Consider the following 21681-nt stretch of genomic DNA (forward strand, 5'->3'; position numbering starts at 1 on the left):
ATGTTCAAAATTTTATTTTTAACACAAGCTGACGGAACATTGCAAAACATACGTCCATACGTGGAGTAAATCATGAATAATCGTCAAAAGAAGCAAGCACATTCTTTAAATGGTTGCCTGAGGAAATGGCTTTACGAGCGCTGGTATCTGATCACGTCGGCACACACTCAACCTCGGCTCAATAGTTGTCTTATCAGACTGCCGGTACTGGCGTCATAGTCAGGCACTCGGTTATCAGACCTCCTATCGATCAGTCATCAGACGCTGAAGAGGCTACTGTGGGGAAGAGGGAGCTGTTTACACAGCCGGGGTCACGCTTGGTCGTGACGCTGCTGGTCTGAGATAAGGAGGAAGAGGAGATTAAGAGCTATGAATAGTCTAGTTGTAGACCTGCCGTATACACTAGTCACATGACCTAAATACGTATGCATGCATGACCTATATTATAAGGGCATGCGTGCGTATTTAACACACACACTTTATCTTTGACTTTAAAATTGGAAGGGGAATTTGCAAATTATAACGTCACTCTCATATCTGCATGAATATGTTAATATTATGTAAGGTAAAAGTGGAGCAGAAATGAAACCCAGTCCAGTTCCCTGCCTCCGTTCGGCCATGAACAGGCCTTTCAGTCTGCGAACCCACCGTGTGGCTCTGGGTGCTCCTCCTGTGTTAACTCTTCCCTCCTGTCCCCTGGGGCTCAGGCCATCCTGAAGCGCAGCCTGAAGCCCACCACGTCAATCCTCCCCCTGATGAAGAGGGGCCACGCCAACAACCTGGAGTTCTTCCTCACGCACGTCGGCAAGATCTACATGAACGGGTCAGTGGGCTCCCCTACAGTGAGATCTCCCTCTCAAATGGCATGGAAAACGGCAATCATAAGAAACGTGGACTTAAATCTGACATTTTTGATGAGAATCTAATTGTACTACAGCTATAGATGAAGTTGTCTCGGAGTACCTACAGAGTTACTACTCATGTGTATTGAATCTTTAAAGCTGGAGGAGGCCTCCTTGGAGTTACCAGCCAGAGTGAGATTGATTTTGAGAGTGTCCAACTGAAAAATTCCCACCCCTCCATTCAGGCCTCCCTTCAAAGTCACTCCCCCAAAACAATGAATGGCTCGCTAGGTTAAGCAATAGGTCTGCCTATTGGGTTTGGCTTAGTATAGGAGGTAGAGCGGATTGCCTTGTAGCCGGAAGGCTGTTACTTCGATCCCAGGCTCCTCTATAGCCGAGTGTCGATGTGTCCCTGAGATAGACGCCTCACCCTGACTGATCCCGGCGAGCTGGCTGTCGCCTTGCATGGTTGACTCCGCCGTCGGTGTGTGAATGTGTGCATGAACCGTTGCAAACTGCTTTGGATAAAAGCGTCTGCTAAACGCCCTACATGCGCCTTGTGGAAGAGTCTTAGGTGCACAATGTGTGCCCAGGAAGAGTGCTTGCAGGTAGCTCTCTAGGGAGGTGGAATCCTGTCCGACCGATTCCTTCTGCATGATGAAGCGACCCGCCTGGCCTACCGCAGGCCTGCGACAGCAGCAGACGCCTGACTTGATCTTGTTTTTTCTTAGACCGACTTCTGTGTTTTTGGATCACTCATCCTCCTCCCTTCTCATTCTGCAGCGTCAACGTGGACAGTAACTTCCTGTGTCCGTCGGTCAAGTACCCGGTACCCCATGGCACCCCTCTGATCTCCCCCCTGGTGAAGTGGGACCACGCCCAGACCTGGGACGTCCCGAAGGCAGAGGACTTCCCAGCCGGGTCGGGAGGCTCCACGTCCGCCACCGTCTACAACATCGGTGAGAGACAAACACCGGAGAGAGAAACACGCTGTCCTCCACGCAGCGTAGGAAAGGAGAGCGGACAGGGTGGCACGGACTCACCTGTAATAATTCATCATCCGTTTTAATAATAAAGGGTTTCCAGATCACTGCTGCCGAGTGCTTCATTATGAAGTCATGACTCGCAGAGGATTGAGGATGAACTAACTGCACTGAAAAACTGCAGGTTTAAAAACAGGATGAGTGTCATAATCTAAATGCATTTTTTAATTGGTACTGTCTTGCCCTGCGTGTCAACCCGGCCCTCAGGAACCTTGACAGAACCGGCTTCTGTCCTCGCAAGTGACCCTTTTCCTTCTGTCTCGTCTCCCCACGCAGACATAAACCCGGAGTCCCCAGACTACTACCTGATTGGCCATTGCATCGATGGGCGTGTCCTGTACCCGGCCACTGGTTACCTGGTCCTGGCCTGGAGGACCCTGATGAGGAGCCTGGGCGTCGTCATGGATACCACCCCCGTGACCTTCGACGACGTGACCATCCACAGGGCCACCATCTTGCCCAAGACGGGTGGGTGTGTGTGTGTGTGTGTGTGTGTGTGTGTGTGTGTGTGTGACTAAATGTGCAAATCCTCCTAATGCTAAGAGTCTTTATTAACACTTCAACGTGTTCTCATCTCCAGGCTCAGTTCAGCTGGAGGTGCGCCTCATGCCAGCCTCCAACAAGTTTGAGGTTTCGGAAAATGGCAACTTGGCCGTCAGTGGTGAGTGCTCAGCATATTCAATGCTCGTCACTTATTACTTACCTCATAAATGTATGAGCTTCTTCTTCTTCGTCTTCGTCTTCTTCCTCCGCCTTCTTCTTCTTCTTCTTCTTCTTCTTCTTCTTCTCCCTCCGCCTTCTTCTTCTTCTTCTTCTTCTCCCTCCGCCGCCTTCTTCTTCTTCTTCTTCTTCTTCTCCCTCCGCCTTCTTCTTCTTCTTCTTCTTCTTCTTCTTCTTCTTCTTCTTCTTCTTCTTCTTCTTCTTCTTCTTCTTCTCCCTCCGCCTTCTTCTTCTTCTTCTCCCTCCGCCTTCTTCTTCTTCTTCTCCCTCCGCTTTCTACTTCTTCTTCTTCTTCTCCCTCCGCCTTCTACTTCTTCTTCTTCTTCTCCCTCCGCCTTCTACTTCTTCCCTGACTTCTTCTTCTTCTAACCTGACTTCTTCTAACCTGACTTCTTCTAACCTGACTTCTTCTAACCTGACTTCTTAATAATGGTTGATTATCGTATTAATCTTCCCCTCGGTGTCCCTTGCGGCTGCAGGTCGGGTCAGCCTTCTGGAGGACTCTGCCCTGGACGCCTTCCACGCTCAGGTCAGCCAGGTGGTTGCCAAGGACGACGAGGATCCCAAGCTGAAGCTGACCACCCACGACATCTACAAAGAGCTGCGTCTCCGTGGTTACGACTACGGGAAGACTTTCCAAGGCATCCTGGAGACCAACAACGCAGGTGTGTGTGTGTGTTTGCAAACTGTTAGATCTTAACATCTATCTAACATGGGGGTTGTTGAATGCTTTGATCCGGGGACGCCAAAGAATATTTTACTGCGTGTCCGTGGCAACCAACCAACCATGCAATCCAAATCTCAGAGCACAACGGGATTGGTGATCCTTCAGACTGGAGCACGACCCGTTTCTGGGTCCTGCCCAAAACACAGATCCCAAGCATGCCAGCTTACACTCCTCTGCACACGATCCTGTGACTCCACCCCATGTTCTGATGCCACGCTGTCTTCCACTATGTTATGTTTGAACCTTATGTAATGATCTTAAGCCGATACCAGCTGATCCATTCTGGTACAAGTCAGTAAAACAATGCAACTTCGATTCAACTTCGATTAATCTAATCAAAGTCATAGTTTATTGTCAATCAGACCATGCAACAAGTAATTACAGAGGATCGAAATTGTGTTTCCCTATTCTGCAAAGGGGCAAGTTATATTCTTACCACACAACATCCAACGTATTGTACACAAAGACAACAACAAATAGACACAACATATACAGACAGACAGTGGACGGACACATTAGACAGAACCTTCCCAGTGAGCCAGGATGTGGTTAATGTGGCGGTATGTGACTGGGGTGTGTGTTAACGTGACCCGTGTCCCCGCCGCGTCCCCAGGCGACAGCGGGAGGCTCCAGTGGACGGGCAGCTGGGTGGTCCTCCTGGACACCATGCTGCAGATGGTGGTGGCCGGGCTGCCCGGACGCAGCCTGCGTCTGCCCACCCGTATCCGCTCGGTGTGCGTGGACCCCGGCCTGCACCTGCAGAGGGTCTCCCCCTATGGCCAGGACCAGCAAGGTGGGTCCGACCCCCGAGTCCCCCTCAGACCCCCCGAGGTCCTGTTGCTAGGGCTGAACGATAATCCAATCAAACGACAGCGAGATGTATTAGAACGTGATTTGCAAATCGCAAAGGCTGCGATAAAAAAATAAAGACAGATAGACGGATACATAGATAAATATTTTTTTATTATTCTTTATGCGGTGATTTGTTACTGAGGAGATCAGTAAGATTCTTATTTATTTCTTTTTTCGACAATTTGATAGTTAAATAAAGATGTTATATCAATTCATCTCAACACACAGGCCTGGCCTAAAGGGAAAGAGCAGTTTATATGTTGACGGCTTCCAATGTTGTGTTGGTCGGACTATAGAACAACTTATTGCTTGTGTCTAGCGAATAAAACGGAACATAAGGAACTTTAAAAAAAGATAATCGCATACTAAGGCCCAATCCCATTTCTACCCCTTACACCTTACCCTTCCCCCTTACCCCTCAACCTTGTTTTGAAGGGGTGAGGGTAAGGGGTAGAAATGGGATTGGGCCTAAAGCGCAATCGCAATATTGGTAGAAACTATCACAATCCGCCCCTTCCCCGAGTGGTTCAGCCCTGCCTGCTCCCAGTGGTCCGTGTGACGGTTCCTCTCTTTGTTTCATATTTCCTGGCGCCGCCGTCGCTAACTGCTTTGTGTTTCCGACCGTTAGCCGTTGACGTGAAGGTGGACCGTTGCCTGGACAACATCGTGGCGGGCGGCGTGCAGATCTGCGGGCTCCACGCCACGGTGGCGCCGCGCCGGCAGCTCCAGCAGAGCCCGCCCACCCTGGAGGAGTTTGTGTTCGTCCCGTACGCCGAGACCGCCTGCCTGGCCTCCGACGAGAGGCTTGTCCAGGAGCTCCGCGTCTGCAAGGGTAGGCGACTAGCAAGCTAGCAGGCTAATGGGCTAGCACGCTAATGGGCTGGCAGGCTAATGGGCCAGCAAGCTAATGACCTTGTGGGCTAATGGGCTAGCAGGCTAATGGGCTAGCAGGCTAATGGGCTAGCAGGCTAATGGGCTAGCAGGCTAATTGGCTAGTATGCTAACAGGCTTGCGGGCAAATGGCTAGCGGGCCAGTGGGCTAGCGGGCTAGTGGGCTAGCGGGCTAATGGGCTAGCGGGCTAGCAGGCTAATGGGCTAGCGGGCTGACCGTTGTCTCCATCTGCTGAGGGTCAAGGTGCGAGAGATTGACTTTAAAGAAGGCTTAGGGCTTCCAACAATGCTTTCGTCTATTCTTCTCGACCTCACTCTTGATAAATGGGTCGGCTAACTGAACCAAAAGTAAATAAAAACTTGCAGCCCTGAATTATTAGAAAGGAAACACATTTGTAACGCTCCATCCTCTCAACGCTGCTATTGGCCACTTGGTTTCCCACATTGGTCCTGAGTCTAGAACGCACTTTGAGGACCTGTGCCGCTTTAGGAATGAAGCTATGGTGGTGTCGTTCAGAATGCACTGCGTTACATCGTGTCTGCTCTGACCGCCTTAACCCGCTCTACCACTCATTCCATGAGCAGCACATTAATGAATCAATTAGGCCCAATCCCATTCCTACACCTAACCCTTCCCCCTTACCCCTCCCCCTTACCCCTCCCCCTTACCCCTTCCCCTTACCCCTTCAAAACAAGGGGGAGGGGTATGGGGGAGGGGTAAGGGGTAGAAATGGGATTGGGCCTTAACGAGTCATTGGAGAGCGCAGTCTGTAGCTCCCCGTCTGAGTGTCCCCCCTCCCCCCCTCCAGGGCTGATCCACCAGCTGCAGGGTAAGCTGGCCCCCCACGGCATCAAGCTGGCCGTCCCGGGCCTGGAGGGGGGTGAGGCGGCCGGCGGCCCCGGGGCCGACCCGGAGGGGCCCTCGCCCCCGGCGGAGCCCGGCCTGGCCCGTCTGCTGGCGCTGCTCTGCGGCCTGGAGCTCAACGGCAACCTGCGCTCGGAGCTGGAGCAGATGGTGGAGCGGGAGCGGGCGTGCCTGGTGCAGGACCCCCTCCTGCAGGGCCTGCTGGAGGCCCCGGCCCTCCGCCACTGCCTGGACACGGCCCTGGAGAACTGCACCCCCGGCCGCATCAGAGTCCTGGAGGTGAGGGGCGCACGTCTAGACCAGGGGGCCTCAAAGGGTTGACCGCTGAGGGCCAATATAGGAACCCAGAATCTGACTGAGGGCCGCCACAGGAAAATAAAAATCAGGCGGGAAACGCCGTCAGCATCCCAGTGGTGGACTGAAACATTGCACCGTGGACCTCTGGGAGGGAGGCCAAGTGAGGTCTGAATCACAAAACTGAGGTTCATCCTTTCAAAGTAATTTACAGTCGGATTAAAACTAACAAATGTAAAAGGCTTTAATTGGAAGCTAGAGAGAGTCGACTTTTCTCTTTATATTTATTTATTTTTGTTAAAATTAATATTGATTAATGATATATTTTTTTTTACTTCCATCTGTAAGTCATTGCGGGTCGTCAGGAATGTTTCTGCGGGCCGCCATTGGCCTGCGGGCCGCACTTTGAGAACCAATGATCTAGGTGGACACGCCCACTTGTGATGTCAGAAGGGGCAGGATTTCAACACGGCTTGTAACGGCTAAACACTCACACCCGGGGGTGTAACATGTCCCCTCGTTAAAGGGGGATTCGGACTAGACGCTAACACAGTGGGGACATCTGCTGGTTTTGGGGGGTGACCGTGTCGCCTAGCCCCTCTTCGGTCCTCGTTGCTGTGCCTGTGGTCTGACCCCTGACCCCTGACCCCTGACCTTTGACCCCGGCCCTCCCTCCAGGCCTTCTCCAGCGACGGGCAGCTCTTCTCCCGGGCCGTGCCCGTCCTCAACATCCAGCCCATGCTGCGTCTGGACTACACGGCCACGGCCCCCTCCGCCCCCCTCCTGGAGCCCCACCGGGCCCAGCTGGACCAGCTGGGGGTCGCGGCGGGGGCCCCGTGGGACCCGGCCGCCGGCCCCGTGCCCGGGGGCCTGGGGGGGGCCGACCTGGTGCTGTGTAACCGCGCCTGGGGCCCTGTGGGGGCGCTGGAGGCCCCGGCGCTGCTGGCCCACCTGGCCTCGGGCGCCAAGGAGGGGGGCTTCGTGCTGCTGCACACCCTGCTGAAGGGGGAGACCCTGGGGGAGATGCTGGCCTTCCTCTCCGGGACGTCCCAGAACAGCCAGCCGGAGCAGCTGCTCACGCAGGTGAGGCGCCCTGGAGCAGGGCAGGGGGGGGGGGGTTGGTTCCCTTAAAGGTGCAGTGTGGTCGATTTGGTCGAGTTAGTCCTCAACACTCAAAAGGGGGGCACCCTTTTTATGGTCAAAGGGGCAGTATTACACCAAAGCTGCTGTAGAGTACGCTCCACCAATGTTGTATTCTACGTATTCTTATGGTCTGAATTGTGTTTTTAAAGAAATGGCTTAGTAGCAGACATTTGCACGCTGTCCGCTAAACTGGCCCTCTGTTTATAAGCTATCGCTAACGCGGCTAAAATATATGCCCTCGGAGATGGTGAGTCAGTAGTGCCTCAGCCAACCGGTTTAAACCTGCTGTAACCCGCCCCCCCTCCCTCTCTCCCCCCCTCCCCCCCTCCCTCTCTCTCGCCCCAGGCCGAGTGGGAGACGCTGTTCTCCCAGGCCTCCCTCACCCTGGTCGTCTACAGGAAGTCCTTCTACGGCTCGGCGCTCTTCCTGTGTCGCCGGCGGCAACCGGCCAAGACGCCCGTTTTCATTCCCGTCGACGCCGGCGACTACCAGTGGGTGGAGCCCCTCAAGGTGAGGCGTGGTTACCCTCATGTGGTCATGAAGAAGAACTTTTATATCAGCCAATAAGAAAGGTGTAGTCAGGCGGAAGAAAAGACTGAGGCTAGCCAATCACAATTCAGCAGCTGTAACCCAGAAGAGAAACCAAAAGTATATGAGGAAGAGCATTGGGTAAAAGTTGTAGAAATTTCAGAGGAAAAACTAAAACGGAGGAACTCCGGCCAGGCTGTCGCTTCATGGGGAAATGAAACCAACTTCAACCATACATTAAAACAGCTATGAAAATGACCTTTACTGTTTGACTGTCCATTTAAATGTATGGGTTGCATTTGGAGATATTCTAAAATAAAATCCCATAATGTAAATTAGGGATGCACCGAAATGAAAAATCTTGGCCGAAACCGAATATACTGAAACAGTTGGCCGAAAGCCGAAACCGAATACCGAACTTGGCTTTTGCTGTTTTTCATTCATTTTGCTTTAATTTTTCACCATTGCATAAATCAAACAATTAAATGTCCTTTATAAACTTTTTTGTCTTACTTTTTGAGTAAAAAAAATTGATACAAAATATTTATTTAATACTGAACGTTTTCTAACATTCCAGCAGACATTATAGCAAGAATTTAAGAACAATGTACCTTTTTAAATAAATGAGTAAAACAATTATTATTATTATAATTTTATATTTTTTTAATCAAAAATAAAAATGTTCGGTGTATTTTTTTCGGTCTTTTTACTCCTTCGGCTGAAACCGAAAATTATGCCTAACATTTTCGGTGGCCAAATATTCGGTGCATCCCTAATGTAAATTCTGAAGGCTGAAGCGAGGTCACTAACTGTTGGGTGCCCCCCCCAGGCGAGGCTGGCGGAGGCCGACTCTGAGGGCCCCGTCTGGCTGACGGCCTCCCAGAGCCACTGCGGGGTGGTGGGGATGGTCAACTGTCTGCGGCAGGAGCCCGGGGGACACCGCATACGGTAGGACCCTCACCCACCCACTCACCCACCCACCCACCCACCCACCCACCCACCCACCCACCCACCCACCCACCCACCCACCCACCCACTCACCCACCCACCCACCCACTCACCCACCCACTCCTTCACTCACTCCTTCACTCACTCCTTCACTCACTCCTTCACTCACTCCTTCACTCACTCCTTCACTCACTCACTCACTCACTCACTCCTTCACTCACTCACTCACATTACAAAGATGTCATCATGTAACAAAATAAGATATTAGAAATAACATTTGCATGTTCCAAATGAAATGCATTCAATTGTTAGTAAAAAGAGTAAAAAGTGAAATCTTTGACCCACATTGTATTTTGAAAGCACTTCTTTGATTCATGCCTTGAGGGCGTTCCAGAGTGGTACAGTGACCAGTGTTCTCCCCCCCCCTGCTTCACCCCAGCTGTGCGTTCGTGTCCAACCTGGACGACGCCTCGGCCACGCCCACCCTCGCCCCGGACCAGGACGCCATGAGGCTGGCGCTGCAGGCCGACCTGGCCATGAACGTGTTCCGGGACGGCCGCTGGGGCGTGTTCAGACACCAGCTCATCAACCAGGGTACGGGCCGCGGCCCGCCGGCCTTCAGCCTTCGAGTCTGTAGTACACCGCCAAGTCAAGGATGCAAACTCCCCTCCAATCCCTGTTGGACCATCTGCAGCGGGCAGAGTGGTCGTCCCTCAGCGGGAGATCGTTTCATTGTCTTTCAAAACAGAACAAAAATACTTACACTACAACAAAGGTTCTTTCAGAGTCATCTCTTTCGGTTCTGGACCTCCCTGGTCCGTTGAGTACAGAGCAGGCACATGAGTACAAACACTCCCTGATTGGCCTGAGTGCTGACACCTGCTCGCACTCAGGCCCAACCCCCCCCCCAGCCAATCCGGTGCGCTCCCAACCTGCCCATACTCCCCCTGCAGGCCGCACGTCCCCCCGCACTATCCATGAAGAAAAACATATTTTTACGACACGTCGGCCAGCTAAATATTAGATTGAATATTAGAGCATGATCATGGGAAAGTACAGGCAGTAGAGTTACCAAAGATACATTCAGTGAGAGAATGGGTGAACAAGATTCTTATAGGGAAACTTTTGCATTGTGGGTATTTGATACACAGGTGCGTGGGAGTGACCATCCGGGAGAGCTTTTATCTTGTCAAGGTTCATCACAGGGTTGTTATTAACCTTGGATGTTCTGCTGGATTTTGTGTTTATTAAATCCTGTCTCACGGACTCGGACCTCCTCCTCTTCCTCCTCCACCACCCTTCAGATCTGAACGAGGAGCTGACGGAGCAGGCCTACGTCAACGTGCTGACCCGTGGAGACCTGTCCTCGCTGCGCTGGATCGCCTCGCCGCTCCGCTACTTCGTGGCGACCAGCCCCGCCGTGCAGCTGTGCAGCGTGTACTACAGCTCGCTCAACTTCAGGGACATCATGCTGGCCACCGGCAAGCTGCCGCCTGACGCCATCCCAGGTGAGGGGGGGGGAGGAAGGCTGTTCTCTGACCGCCTGGTCTGATCACTAGCTCCGCTTTACTCTACCTATTCTCTAAATGCACAGGTAGCCACAAAAAATATGTGTGTGAGTGACCTGTGTGTGCGATCAACAGCGAACATAAAGCCGGAAAAGTGACAGAGTTATTGGAGGACGGACAAGTTCATAAAATAGGCAAAGAGACTGCTTTCAGTGCTACGTTATAGACGCAAGAGATTGGGTTGTAACACTGGGTATTTTACTGATATAAGGGAGTACATATGGTGTCGAAGAGAATATGCAAAATCATCAACTCCATATCAACTCCATTTCCGCAAAAAGGTTATTCCATTAGTTCCATTTTGAGGAAGCAAATCCCAGATCCAGGACTCCAATTAGTTGGTGTTTCAGAACTGTGTATAAATCAGCCTTTTACGATTAATTCAGATTATAAATATAGGTTTCGGTCCCCAAGAGGTGAGCTCAAGCTCTTCTCCTCCCGCGCTCCCCTCCCAGGTGATGTGGCCCTGCAGCAGTGCATGCTGGGAATGGAGTTCTCCGGGCGCGACCCCAGTGGCCGGCGGGTGATGGGTCTGCTGCCGGCCAAGGGCCTGGCGACCTGCGTGGACGCCGACCGCCGCTTCCTCTGGGACGTGCCGTCCAGCTGGTGAGTAACCGGCGCACACGGCCTGGAGGGTCTGAGGGCGGGGGGGGGGGCGGGGGGCACACACGGCCTGGAGGGTCTGAGGGCGGGGGGCGGGGGGCACACACGGCCTGGAGGGCCTGAGGCGGGGGGCGCACACGGCCTGGAGGGCCTGAGGGCGGGGGGGGGGGCGCACACGGCCTGGAGGGCCTGAGGCGGGGGGCGGGGGGCGCACACGGCCTGGGGGGTCTGAGGCGGGGGGCGGGGGGCGCACAAGGCCTGGAGGGTCTGAGGCGGGGGGCGGGGGGCGCTTCACCGGCTCCGTCTGAGCGGGAAGGTTTGACGGCAGTACATTTCCAAACGTGGAAGCCCTGTCATCCCACCGTTGACTTTATAATGTCATGTGACATTTTAATACATTTTGGGCATTTAGGAGGAGTACAAAAAAGAGAAGCAATATATGGCTTTAGGTAGAGTAAGGATGGTCATAGTGCCAAGCACTAACAAGTGTTAAGTGAACCATTAACAAAGCTAATGACCATATAATAACAATATAGTTCAATGTTATAGGTTTATTTTATTTTATACATCGTGCTGAAAATCCCATTTCGGTGCATTTTCAAAAGTAAAACTCCTTTTCTATAACAATGTCAGAGGCCGAAGGTGTCTGAGTGGCAGCCTGTCACCTGTCATCAGGCGCCCCCGTTGACCCCCTGCCCCCCCCCCCCCCCCTCCCCCCCAGGACCCTGGAGCAGGCCGCGTCGGTGCCCGTGGTGTACGCCACGGCGTACTACTCCCTGGTGGTGCGCGGGCGTCTCCGCCCCGGGGAGAGCGTCCTCGTCCACTCTGGCTCCGGGGGCGTCGGCCAGGCGGCCATCGCCATCGCCCTGAGCAGGAAGTGCAAGGTGTTCACCACCGTCGGTGAGGACCCCCGGCTGCCTCAGCACGCCACGGACGGTATCATGTTTTTTTTTTTTTTTTTGTGGAGTGCTGTTTTTGATGTGTGTGTGTGTGTGTGTGTGTGTGTGTGTGTGTGTGTGTGTGTGTGTGTGTGTGTGTGTGTGTGTGTGTGTGTGTGTGTGTGTGTGTGTGTGTGTGTGTGTGTGTGTGTGTGTGTGTGTGTGTGTGTGTGTGTGTGTGTGTCTCAGGTTCGGCGGAGAAGCGGGCCTACCTCCAGAAGAGGTTCCCTCAGCTCACCAGCGAGTCGTTCGCCAACTCCCGCGACGCCACCTTCGAGCAGCACGTCCTGCGCCACACGCGGGGGAAAGGTGAGACCCGCTCGGCTGTACTATCTGAGGCCTGGTGTTCACCGAGGGGCATGTAGCAGCTAGTCTACAGGCTCCTGCCGCAAGGACACAGGATGTACCGAGGAGACTGTTTCTGTGTCACTTCCTCCACCTCATTTTTAGTTTATTGTTGGTTAAGAGTATTGCTTAACTCCTAATAAAGTGTTTTGTGTGTGTGTGTGTGTGTGTGTGTGTGTGTGTGTGTGTGTGTGTGTGTGTGTGTGTGTGTGTGTGTGTGTGTGTGTGTGTGTGTGTGTGTGTGTGTGTGTGTGTGTGTGTGTGTGTGTGTGTGTGTGTGTGCGCACCAGGTGTGGACATGGTGCTGAACTCCCTGGCCGAGGAGAAGCTCCAGGCCAGCCTGCGGTGTCTGGCGCGGCACGGACGCTTCCTGGAGATCGGGAAGTACGACCTGTCCAACAACTCCCCTCTCGGTCAGTAGTCCGTGCAGCCACTGGCCTTCTCAAAGACGCCACCTCGGTGCTTCTTTACCAAGAAGTCAATACTAATGATAAAATCACCTATTGGTATTATTCTAGTAATTCATTCTAGACGTTTGGTGTACAATAATAGAAGGGCTTTGATAAGGATAAACTCCAAGATGGCGTCTCAGAATGTTCCCACTATAGCTCCATTTGTCGTCGTTCTCTAACGGCGACGTCATATCCTGTCACGTGACACGCCGGCCCTCCCCCTCGTCCGTCCGTCCGTCCAGGCATGGCGCTGTTCCTGAAGAACGTGGCGTTCCACGGCATCCTGCTGGACGCGCTGTTCGAGGAGGGGAACCGGGAGTGGGAGGAGGTGTCGGACCTGCTGAAGGAGGGCATCGCCTCGGCCGTGGTGCAGCCCCTGAAGACCACCGTGTTCCCGCGGGACCGCGTGGAGGACGCCTTCCGCTACATGGCCCAGGGCAAGCACATCGGCAAAGTGCTGCTGCAGGTGGGTCCCCCTCCAGATCCACGCGTTCCTCCGCTATCGGGGATCTGGTTGGATGGCTCCTCGGAGGCATTCTAACTCTTTATTTATTTATTTTTGCTCGGACTTGTTTGATGCAAAACACGTGCGTACAAAACCACATACTGACAAAATCACACCGTGACGAAACGGATTGCAGAACAATAAAATGGTAAGGTAAAAGAAAACAAAAATAATCTATATTTCTTCCTCTTTATGCCAAGGGGGACAGACAAGCCGCTTCCAGGCACTATAAGCTTTAGATGATCTGAATCCATTCAAACCTGAACGAAGTTAATGGTTTTAAATTAGTAGTCACTGAAACTTTTCTCACTTTCACCAAGACTTTAAACAAACATGTGTTGCTTATTTTGTCGTGTAACTGTACCATAAACCACCACCTAGACTCCACCTAGTACAGCTGGTGTTATGGAAGACGGCGGAATAGGTTTTCAAACGTCATACAACCTCCTAGACATCCTCGAACGTCAAATTATCGTGTCCGTCCTTCAGCTGTCCGTCGGTCCGTCCCCAGGTGCGCTCGGAGGAGACGGGGGCCGCGGTGGCCACGCCCCCTCTGTCCCTGAGGGCCATCTGTCGTACCTTCTGCCCCGCCTCCCACTCCTACATCATCACGGGGGGGCTGGGGGGCTTCGGCCTGGAGCTCGCCCACTGGCTGACGGAGAGAGGCGCCCGCAAGTTGGTGCTGACCTCCCGGTCGGGCATCAGGAACGGTGAGGGCCTCCACCTCCACCTCCACCCACTCCGGCCTGCTGCTCGCTTTACTGCAGATTAGGGGGGCGATAATCTGGGGTCCCACGGCCCTCTGTCAAGCCTCGAGGGGCATGGCACGGGGTGGTCCCAAACCAGGATGAGTTCCCCTACTCTGTAACAGTCTTTCTCAAATGGGGCATACATTTACATTTGGGGAATTTAGCAGACGCTTTTATCCAAAGGGACTTACAATAAGTGCATATGCCAAAAGAAACACACATTAGGACTGCAAGTTTAAGTTTAATGTCTGTGTGACATACTCTGTATTCTCTGTGCTTAAAAAATAAATAAAATACAACAGAATAAAAAGAATAAAATAAAAAAGTTACCAGAAATGAAGAATATCATAAATGTATATAAAATGAGACCTGGGTAGACGGGTCCAGGTTGTGCTGAGCTCTGCGTGCGCCGTAACGCTGTCCCCCCCCCCCCCCCCCCCAGGGTACCAGGCCAGGCGGGTGCAGGAGTGGCGGAGCCAGGGCGTGGAGGTCCTGGTGTCCACCAGCGACGTGTCCACAGAGGAGGGGGCCGAGGCGCTGGTCACCGAGGCCCGCCGGCTGGGCCCTCTAGGGGGGGTCTTCCACCTCGCCATGGTAACGTAGACTGCCCCCCCCCCCGCACACACCTGCTGACCGATCAGGGTTGATCCATTCTGAATGGCTTCTGTAAAAGCAGTCTAATGCCGCACCACTTATCTAACTGTGTGTGTGTGTGTGTGTGTGTGTGTGTGTGTGTGTGTGTGTGTGCGTGTGCGTGCCTCAGGTATTGAAGGATGGTATGCTGGAGAACCTGACTCCCCAGCTTTTCCTCGATGTCAACAAACCAAAATACGACGGCACCGTTCACCTTGACAGGTACATTGTGTGGACTGTCAAAGTGATTGAATGCCACAAAGGCGGGTGCGAGCGGTGGTGTAATGTTTACCTTTGCTGCTATGACCTCACCTGTTCAGCACCAGACTGAATGTGGTGCTATCCTTTACATTTAAACCTGCACTCTCCCAATAAATTATTTCTCAATAAATTATTTTCTTTTATCTATGCAATTTTTCCCGATGTGGGACAAGCTCAACATTGTGTTATCAGTTACTGTCATCTGAAAATGATAAACTATAACTAGTTTTATCTCAAACCACTAGAGGCCGCTAATGCGAGAACTTTTAACAGTGCAGGTTTGAGAATACTTCACTAGCGTTTGATGTCATATACAATGTTCAAGTGTAGACCAATGATTGAATACGACGTGTGGTTAATAATAAATGCCAGACCGACGTTGGATAACTAGTAGAATCTAAATGTGATGTCAGAAGAGGCAGATTTTCGAAACGGCTCGTTACGGCCAATCACACTGACACTGGTGGTGTAATATGTCAGCTTTAAGAGCATTTCATCCTTGAAGCAATTTCCTGCAAAATATTTTCACTCTTTTAACCCACATCTCTCATCCCCCTCCTCCCCCCCCCCCCCCCACAAACAGGGCGACCCGGAAGTCGTGCGGCGACCTCCGCTACTTCGTGGCCTTCTCCTCGGTCAGCTGCGGCCGCGGCAACGCCGGCCAGAGCAACTACGGCTACGCCAACTCGGCCATGGAGCGCGTGTGCGAGCGGCGCCGGGGCGACGGGCTGCCCGGCCTGGCCGTGCAGTGGGGCGCCATCGGCGACGTGGGCGTGGTCCTGGAGACCATGGGGGGCAACGAGGCGGTGATCGGGGGCACGCTGCCGCAGCGCATCGCCTCCTGCCTGGAGGTGCTGGACGGCTTCCTGTGCCAGCGGCGCCCGGTGGTGTCCAGCTTCGTGCTGGCGGAGCGGGCCGTGGCGACGGGCGACGGGGGGGCGGACCAGAAGGACCTGGTGGAGGCCGTGGCGCACATCCTGGGTAAGGGGTCCCCGGGGGCGGGGAGGACGGACGGACGGACGGACGCACGGGACGGGCAGCTGTGGTGGGGGGGTCAGACAGACAGACAGACGGGACGGGCAGCTGTTGTTGGCTGTCTGTCTGTCTGGGCAGACAGACAGACAGCCAACAACAGCTGCCCGTCCCGTCTGTCTGTCTGTCTGCCCAGACTGTCTGTCTGTCTGGGCAGACAGACAGACAGTCTGGGCAGACAGACAGACAGACGGGACGGGCAGCTGTGGTGGGGGGGTCAGACAGACAGACAGACGGGACGGGCACCTGTTGTTGGCTGTCTGTCTGTCTGGGCAGACAGACAGACAGTCTGGGCAGACAGACAGCCCTGATTGTAACCGGTACTGACGTCTGGTCAGACGGACGGACGGTAACCCAGGGTTACTACGACGTTGATTCTGACTCACTCTTCATTATTCAGAGTATGTTATTTTGAAATGCTGTTCTTCACACGCTGCAAGAACTATGAATACTGAATGAAGGCTAGCATCACGTTAGGATAGGACTTCAAATACTGACGTGTGGGTTGTCCTGGAGACTCTTTTCTTCAGACAGGCTGTAATGAAGAGTACCAGTAGGTGATCAGTCGAGTAGTTCATTTAGAATGAAAATCATAAAAATGTTGCAATAAAACAGCTCCTAACTACACTCAAACCCTCCCCTTTAGACTGGGTTAGATACCTTGGACCATCTCCAGAGTCAAAAGATTCAAGTTTATTGTCATAAGCCCAACACGTACAGCAGCAGTCACTCTTGAGTCTCAGGCTCTTTGAACAATGACACAAACCGGACATGAAATAAATAATAAAGAAAATAATGATCTAAAAATAGCTGTGAACAAAATAGAATACCGGGGATGAAATAATTCTAATAAACAAAAGTATAACTGTAAATGACATAGAATACTGCACATGGAATATAGAAATGTGAAATATAATATTTTTGCGTGTGTGTGTGTACCGCTGTAGAAGAGCTAAGTGTGTTAAGCTGTGTGTGTTTCCCTCCCCAGGGGTGAGAGACGTGAGCACCCTGAACGCAGACTCCTCGCTGGCCGACCTCGGCCTGGACTCGCTGATGGGCGTGGAGGTGCGCCAGACGCTGGAGCGCGACTACGACATCGTCATGGCGATGCGGGAGATCCGCCAGCTCACCATCAACAAGCTCCGAGAGCTGTCCAATAGCAAACCCACCGAAGGTACGGATTGCCCCCCCCCCCCCTCCCACCAGCCCTCCCAACAGGTCGGGAATAGGTGCCCAGATGATCCAGTTGTTGTTGTTTTGTAACCTAGCTTAAATTTAGATTCCGATAAACATCGTTTTTTGGTCGGTTGATAAATCTCCCACTAGTGGACATGTGGTGTAACGACACTCTGGTCGCGTCGGTTGCACAGACTTACAAATCATAGACGTTGACTTCGTTATTAGAGCAATTTGTTGGTACTTTATGAGTCAATTTTCAGTACTTTGATAGTATTTCTTGTGCTTTAGCAGTACTTTTTTTATCAGAGCACTTTGTTATTACTTCATCAGTATACTTTATTAGTACAGACATTGTTGCAGTGCGCGTGAAACCGTGTGTCGAAACGAGAGTCACGTATGTAACTACGGTTCTATTTCATTCTGGATGACCGCCAGAGGCCGTGCTACCAGCAAAGAGTCACCGGCTAATATTGGTTATATTCAAGCTTATTTCGTACTCCAAACCTGTTTTCGCTACTGCGAGAAGATACAAGGGACATCTTGGAGAGTGACGTGGGCTTATATAGACGTCATCCCCGGTCACGTGTGACTTTGTTATTAAATACTCGACCTGCGCATGCGCGATGGATAACATCCAGGGTTAAGCACGGCCTCTGGCGGTCAGTAAGAATGAAATGGAACCCTTTTCGACGTCAGTGCCGGGATCATAGCCTGTAAAAAAGATGGCGGTAGTATCCATGACGACACAACTTACACATCGATGTCCCCCCCCCTCAGAGTCCAGGCAGTCCCCGGTGAAGCACGCTGCGGCCCGCGTGCTGCTGGACTCGGACCTCAGCGTGCTGCTGGTGGACCCCGACGGCCCCACCCTGGCCCGGCTCAACGCCGTGGACAGCCAGGAGAGGGCGCTGTTCCTGGTGCACCCCATCGAGGGCTCGGTGGCCGCCTTCAAGAGCCTCACCGCCAAGCTCAGCATGCCCTGCTACGGCCTGCAGTGCACCAAGGGTAGGCCACGCCCACTTCCTGTCCGCTGGGACATGTGACCGGATGGAGCTGGGGCGGGTGTATGAAGGGGGGTTGGCGTACTAAACGGGGGGGCGGGGGGGCGGCAGGAGCTCAGGAGGTAGAGGGAGTTGTTTGGTGACCGGGAGGTTGCTAGTTCGACCCCCAGTTCGAGTGCCGTGGGGTCCCTGAGCGAGGCATCTAACCCGCGCTGCTCCCGTTGGCCGGCTGTCGCCCTGCGTGGCCGACGCCGCCGTCGGAGTGTGAACGTGTGACTGAATGAACGCTCGCCAGCCGCTCTGGATAAAAGCATCGGCCAAATCTGCTCAATGCAAACAGTTGTACACTATAGCTCTGTGGTGTGTCCTCATCTGTCATCAGGCTCTTTAGGTACCATACGATGGTGCCTCAAGTTCAGCACAGTGGTCGAAATGGAAATAAACATTTGAATAGAATATAAAATAATCGTAAAGATGAATACATATCTGGGAACGCAATATGCAAAGTAGCAGTGTAATAGTTTAAGACATTATAGATGGTATGTGCTACATGATTAAAACAAAACATTATTGACGTTATTATACATGATTTAATAATCAGTAATACTTTATTTATAGAGTAACTAATACGTATACGTAAGTATAGCGTTGTTTCTTGAAGTATCGACAGTATGACACCTCTGTGGAGTGTTTACCGCCGTCTAGCTCGTAGACCACGCCCCGGCCCGAGGTCTCTGACCCGAGGTCTCTGACCCGCGGTCTCTGACCCGAGGTCTCTGGCCCGAGGTCTCTGGCCCGAGGTCTCTGGCCCGGAGGTCTCTGGCCCGAGGTCTCTGGCCCCGAGGTCTCTGGCCCCGAGGTCTCTGGCCCGAGGTCTCTGGCCCGGAGGTCTCTGGCCCGAGGTCTCTGACCCGAGGTCTCTGGCCCCGAGGTCTCTGGCCCCGAGGTCTCTGGCCCGAGGTCTCCGGCCCGGAGGTCTCTGGCCCGAGGTCTCCGACCAGAGGTCCCGGCCCGAGGTCTCTGACCGGAGGTCTCTGGCCCGAGGTCTCTGACCGGAGGTCTCTGACCCGAGGTCTCTGGCCCGCGGTCTCTGACCCGGAGGTCTCTGACCCGAGGTCTCTGACCGGAGGTCTCTGGCCCGGAGGTCTCTGACCCGAGGTCTCTGGCCCGAGGTCTCTGCCCCGAGGTCTCTGGCCCGAGGTCTCTGACCCGGAGGTCTCTGACCCGAGGTCTCTGACCGGAGGTCTCTGGCCCGGAGGTCTCTGACCCGAGGTCTCTGGCCCGAGGTCTCTGGCCCGAGGTCTCTGACCCGAGGTCTCTGGCCCGAGGTCTCTGGCCCGAGGTCTCTGGCCCGAGGTCTCTGACCCGGAGGTCTCTGACCCGAGGTCTCTGACCGGAGGTCTCTGGCCCGGAGGTCTCTGGCCCGAGGTCTCTGACCGGAGGTCTCTGGCCCGGAGGTCTCTGGCCCGGAGGTCTCTGACCCGAGGTCTCTGGCCCGAGGTCTCCGACCAGAGGTCCCGGCCCGAGGTCTCCGACCCGAGGTCTCTGACCCGAGGTCTCTGACCGGAGGTCTCTGACCCGAGGTCTCTGGCCCGAGGTCTCTGACCGGAGGTCTCTGACCCGAGGTCTCTGGCCCGAGGTCTCTGACCCGAGGTCTCCGACCGGAGGTCCCGGCCCGAGGTCTCTGGCCCGAGGTCTCTGGCCCGGAGGTCTCTGACCCGAGGTCTCTGACCCGGAGGTCTCTGACCCGAGGTCTCTGGCCCGAGGTCTCTGACCGGAGGTCTCTGACCCGGAGGTCTCTGACCCGAGGTCTCTGGCCCGAGGTCTCTGACCGGAGGTCTCTGACCCGAGGTCTCCGACCAGAGGTCCCGGCCCGAGGTCTCTGACCCGAGGTCTCTGGCCCGGAGGTCTCTGACCAGAGGTCTCTGACCCGCGGTCTCTGACCCGTCTCCCCCCCCCTCCAGCCGCTCCGCTGGGCAGCATCCAGGCGCTGGCCTCCTTCTACGTGGACTGCATCCGGCGTCTGCAGCCGGTCCCGCCCTACCGCATCGCGGGCTACTCGTTCGGCGCCTGCGTGGCCTTCGAGATGTGCTCCCAGCTGCAGACCCAGGGCGCCGCCGTGGAGGTCCTGTTCCTCTTCGACGGGTCCCACTCCTACGTGGCGGCCTACACACAGGTGGGGGGCGACCTGCGGGCGCAGGGGGGGCTCTACCAGGCCTTTGTACTCATTAAGTACTTTACCGGTAATACTAAAGTATGAATAAAGTGTACTGATTAAGAACTCTGATAAGGCTTCATCCGTACGCTTTATTGGAACTTCATCAGTACTTTTTTATTAGAGCCCTTTGTTGGTACTTTATCAGTACTTAATAGTTAGTTCTTATTTTGCTTTAGCCGTACTTTTGTTATTAGAGCACTTTGGTAGTACTCTATCAGTGTACTTTTATTACTAATTTTTCTGTACTTTGTGGGAGCTAAATAACCCTTTTTTATCTCTATTTGATCAGCACATGGTTTGTTCTTCGCCAGCTCTTAATCAGAGCGGTACTTCATACATACTTATCATCATACTTATCATCATACTTATCGTCATACTTATCATCATACTTATCATCATACTTATCATCATACGATCGTGTTTCAGAGCTACCGGGCGAAGCTGACCCCAGGCAAGGAGTCGGAGGCGGAGACGGAGGCCCTGTGTGCCTTCATCCAGCAGTTCACCGGCATCGAGTACAACAAGGTACACCTTATGGTTGAGTAGTACAACCAGCTATGTTTAACCAGCTGTGTGTAGTATAGTTTGACATACTACATTTAATGTTAAGGTTAATGTAGCTCTAGTATGTATGTTGAATACTAGTACAAGGCATAAAGGTGTACTATATTTAATAGATTTGATGTGTGACACTTTTCTTACTTTTCTTAATTTTTTTATCCTTTCACTCTGCCCCTCCCTCTTTCACTCTGCCCCTCCCTCTTTCACTCTGCCCCTCCCTCTTCCACTCTGCCCCTCCCTCTTCCACTCTGCCCCTCCCCCTTTCACTCTGCCCCTCCCTCTTTCACTCTGCCCCTCCCTCTTTCACTCTGCCCCTCCCTCTTTCACTCTGCCCCTCCCTCTTTCACTCTGCCCCTCCCTCTTTCACTCCGCCCCTCCCTCTTCCATTATGCCCCTCCCCCTCCAGCTGCTGGAGCTCCTCCTCCCGCTGGCTGACCTGGAGGCCCGGGTCTCGGCCACTGTGGACCTCATCACCTCGCGGCATCGCAACGTGAGCCGGGAGCGCCTGCACTTCGCCGCCGCCACCTTCTACCAGAAGCTGAAGGTTGCCGACGGCTACGTGCCCGCCGCCAGGTACCATGGCAACGTGACACTGCTGCGCGCCAAGGCCAGCAGCGGCTACGGCGACAACCTGGGGGGCGACTACAAGCTCAGCGAGGTGAGGCGGCGCGCAGGCTTGGACAGCGCAGTGCATCATGGGATATTGTTTGTTGTTGCTCTGCCATTGTGGGAGGACTGCCGAGTTTTAAAACGCTGAATCAACGTAAATATAGCGGAACCTAA

The 21681-nt window shown here is 53.5% G+C and overlaps 1 protein-coding gene across 2 annotated transcripts in view; it reads left to right on the forward strand.

Moving 5' to 3' along the window:
• Positions 1-21681, forward strand: part of fasn (fatty acid synthase) — a 42244-nt gene that overhangs the window by 18555 nt on the left and 2008 nt on the right. For both annotated transcript variants that reach the window (XM_060037654.1, XM_060037653.1), the window contains exons 15-41: positions 708-823; positions 1626-1801; positions 2162-2353; positions 2466-2546; positions 3085-3270; positions 3946-4125; positions 4813-5016; positions 5885-6219; positions 6913-7317; positions 7723-7887; positions 8735-8853; positions 9293-9447; positions 10158-10361; positions 10877-11027; positions 11746-11924; positions 12152-12271; positions 12598-12720; positions 13002-13225; positions 13776-13974; positions 14456-14607; positions 14777-14868; positions 15491-15888; positions 16928-17113; positions 17896-18123; positions 20084-20295; positions 20764-20862; positions 21305-21556. In XM_060037654.1, the coding sequence (XP_059893637.1) occupies positions 708-823; positions 1626-1801; positions 2162-2353; positions 2466-2546; positions 3085-3270; positions 3946-4125; positions 4813-5016; positions 5885-6219; positions 6913-7317; positions 7723-7887; positions 8735-8853; positions 9293-9447; positions 10158-10361; positions 10877-11027; positions 11746-11924; positions 12152-12271; positions 12598-12720; positions 13002-13225; positions 13776-13974; positions 14456-14607; positions 14777-14868; positions 15491-15888; positions 16928-17113; positions 17896-18123; positions 20084-20295; positions 20764-20862; positions 21305-21556 (5133 nt within the window). The remainder of the gene's footprint in view (positions 1-707; positions 824-1625; positions 1802-2161; positions 2354-2465; positions 2547-3084; positions 3271-3945; positions 4126-4812; positions 5017-5884; positions 6220-6912; positions 7318-7722; positions 7888-8734; positions 8854-9292; positions 9448-10157; positions 10362-10876; positions 11028-11745; positions 11925-12151; positions 12272-12597; positions 12721-13001; positions 13226-13775; positions 13975-14455; positions 14608-14776; positions 14869-15490; positions 15889-16927; positions 17114-17895; positions 18124-20083; positions 20296-20763; positions 20863-21304; positions 21557-21681) is intronic.

Source organism: Gadus macrocephalus, chromosome 18, assembly GCF_031168955.1.
Source record: "Gadus macrocephalus chromosome 18, ASM3116895v1".
Lineage (NCBI taxonomy): Eukaryota > Metazoa > Chordata > Actinopteri > Gadiformes > Gadidae > Gadus > Gadus macrocephalus.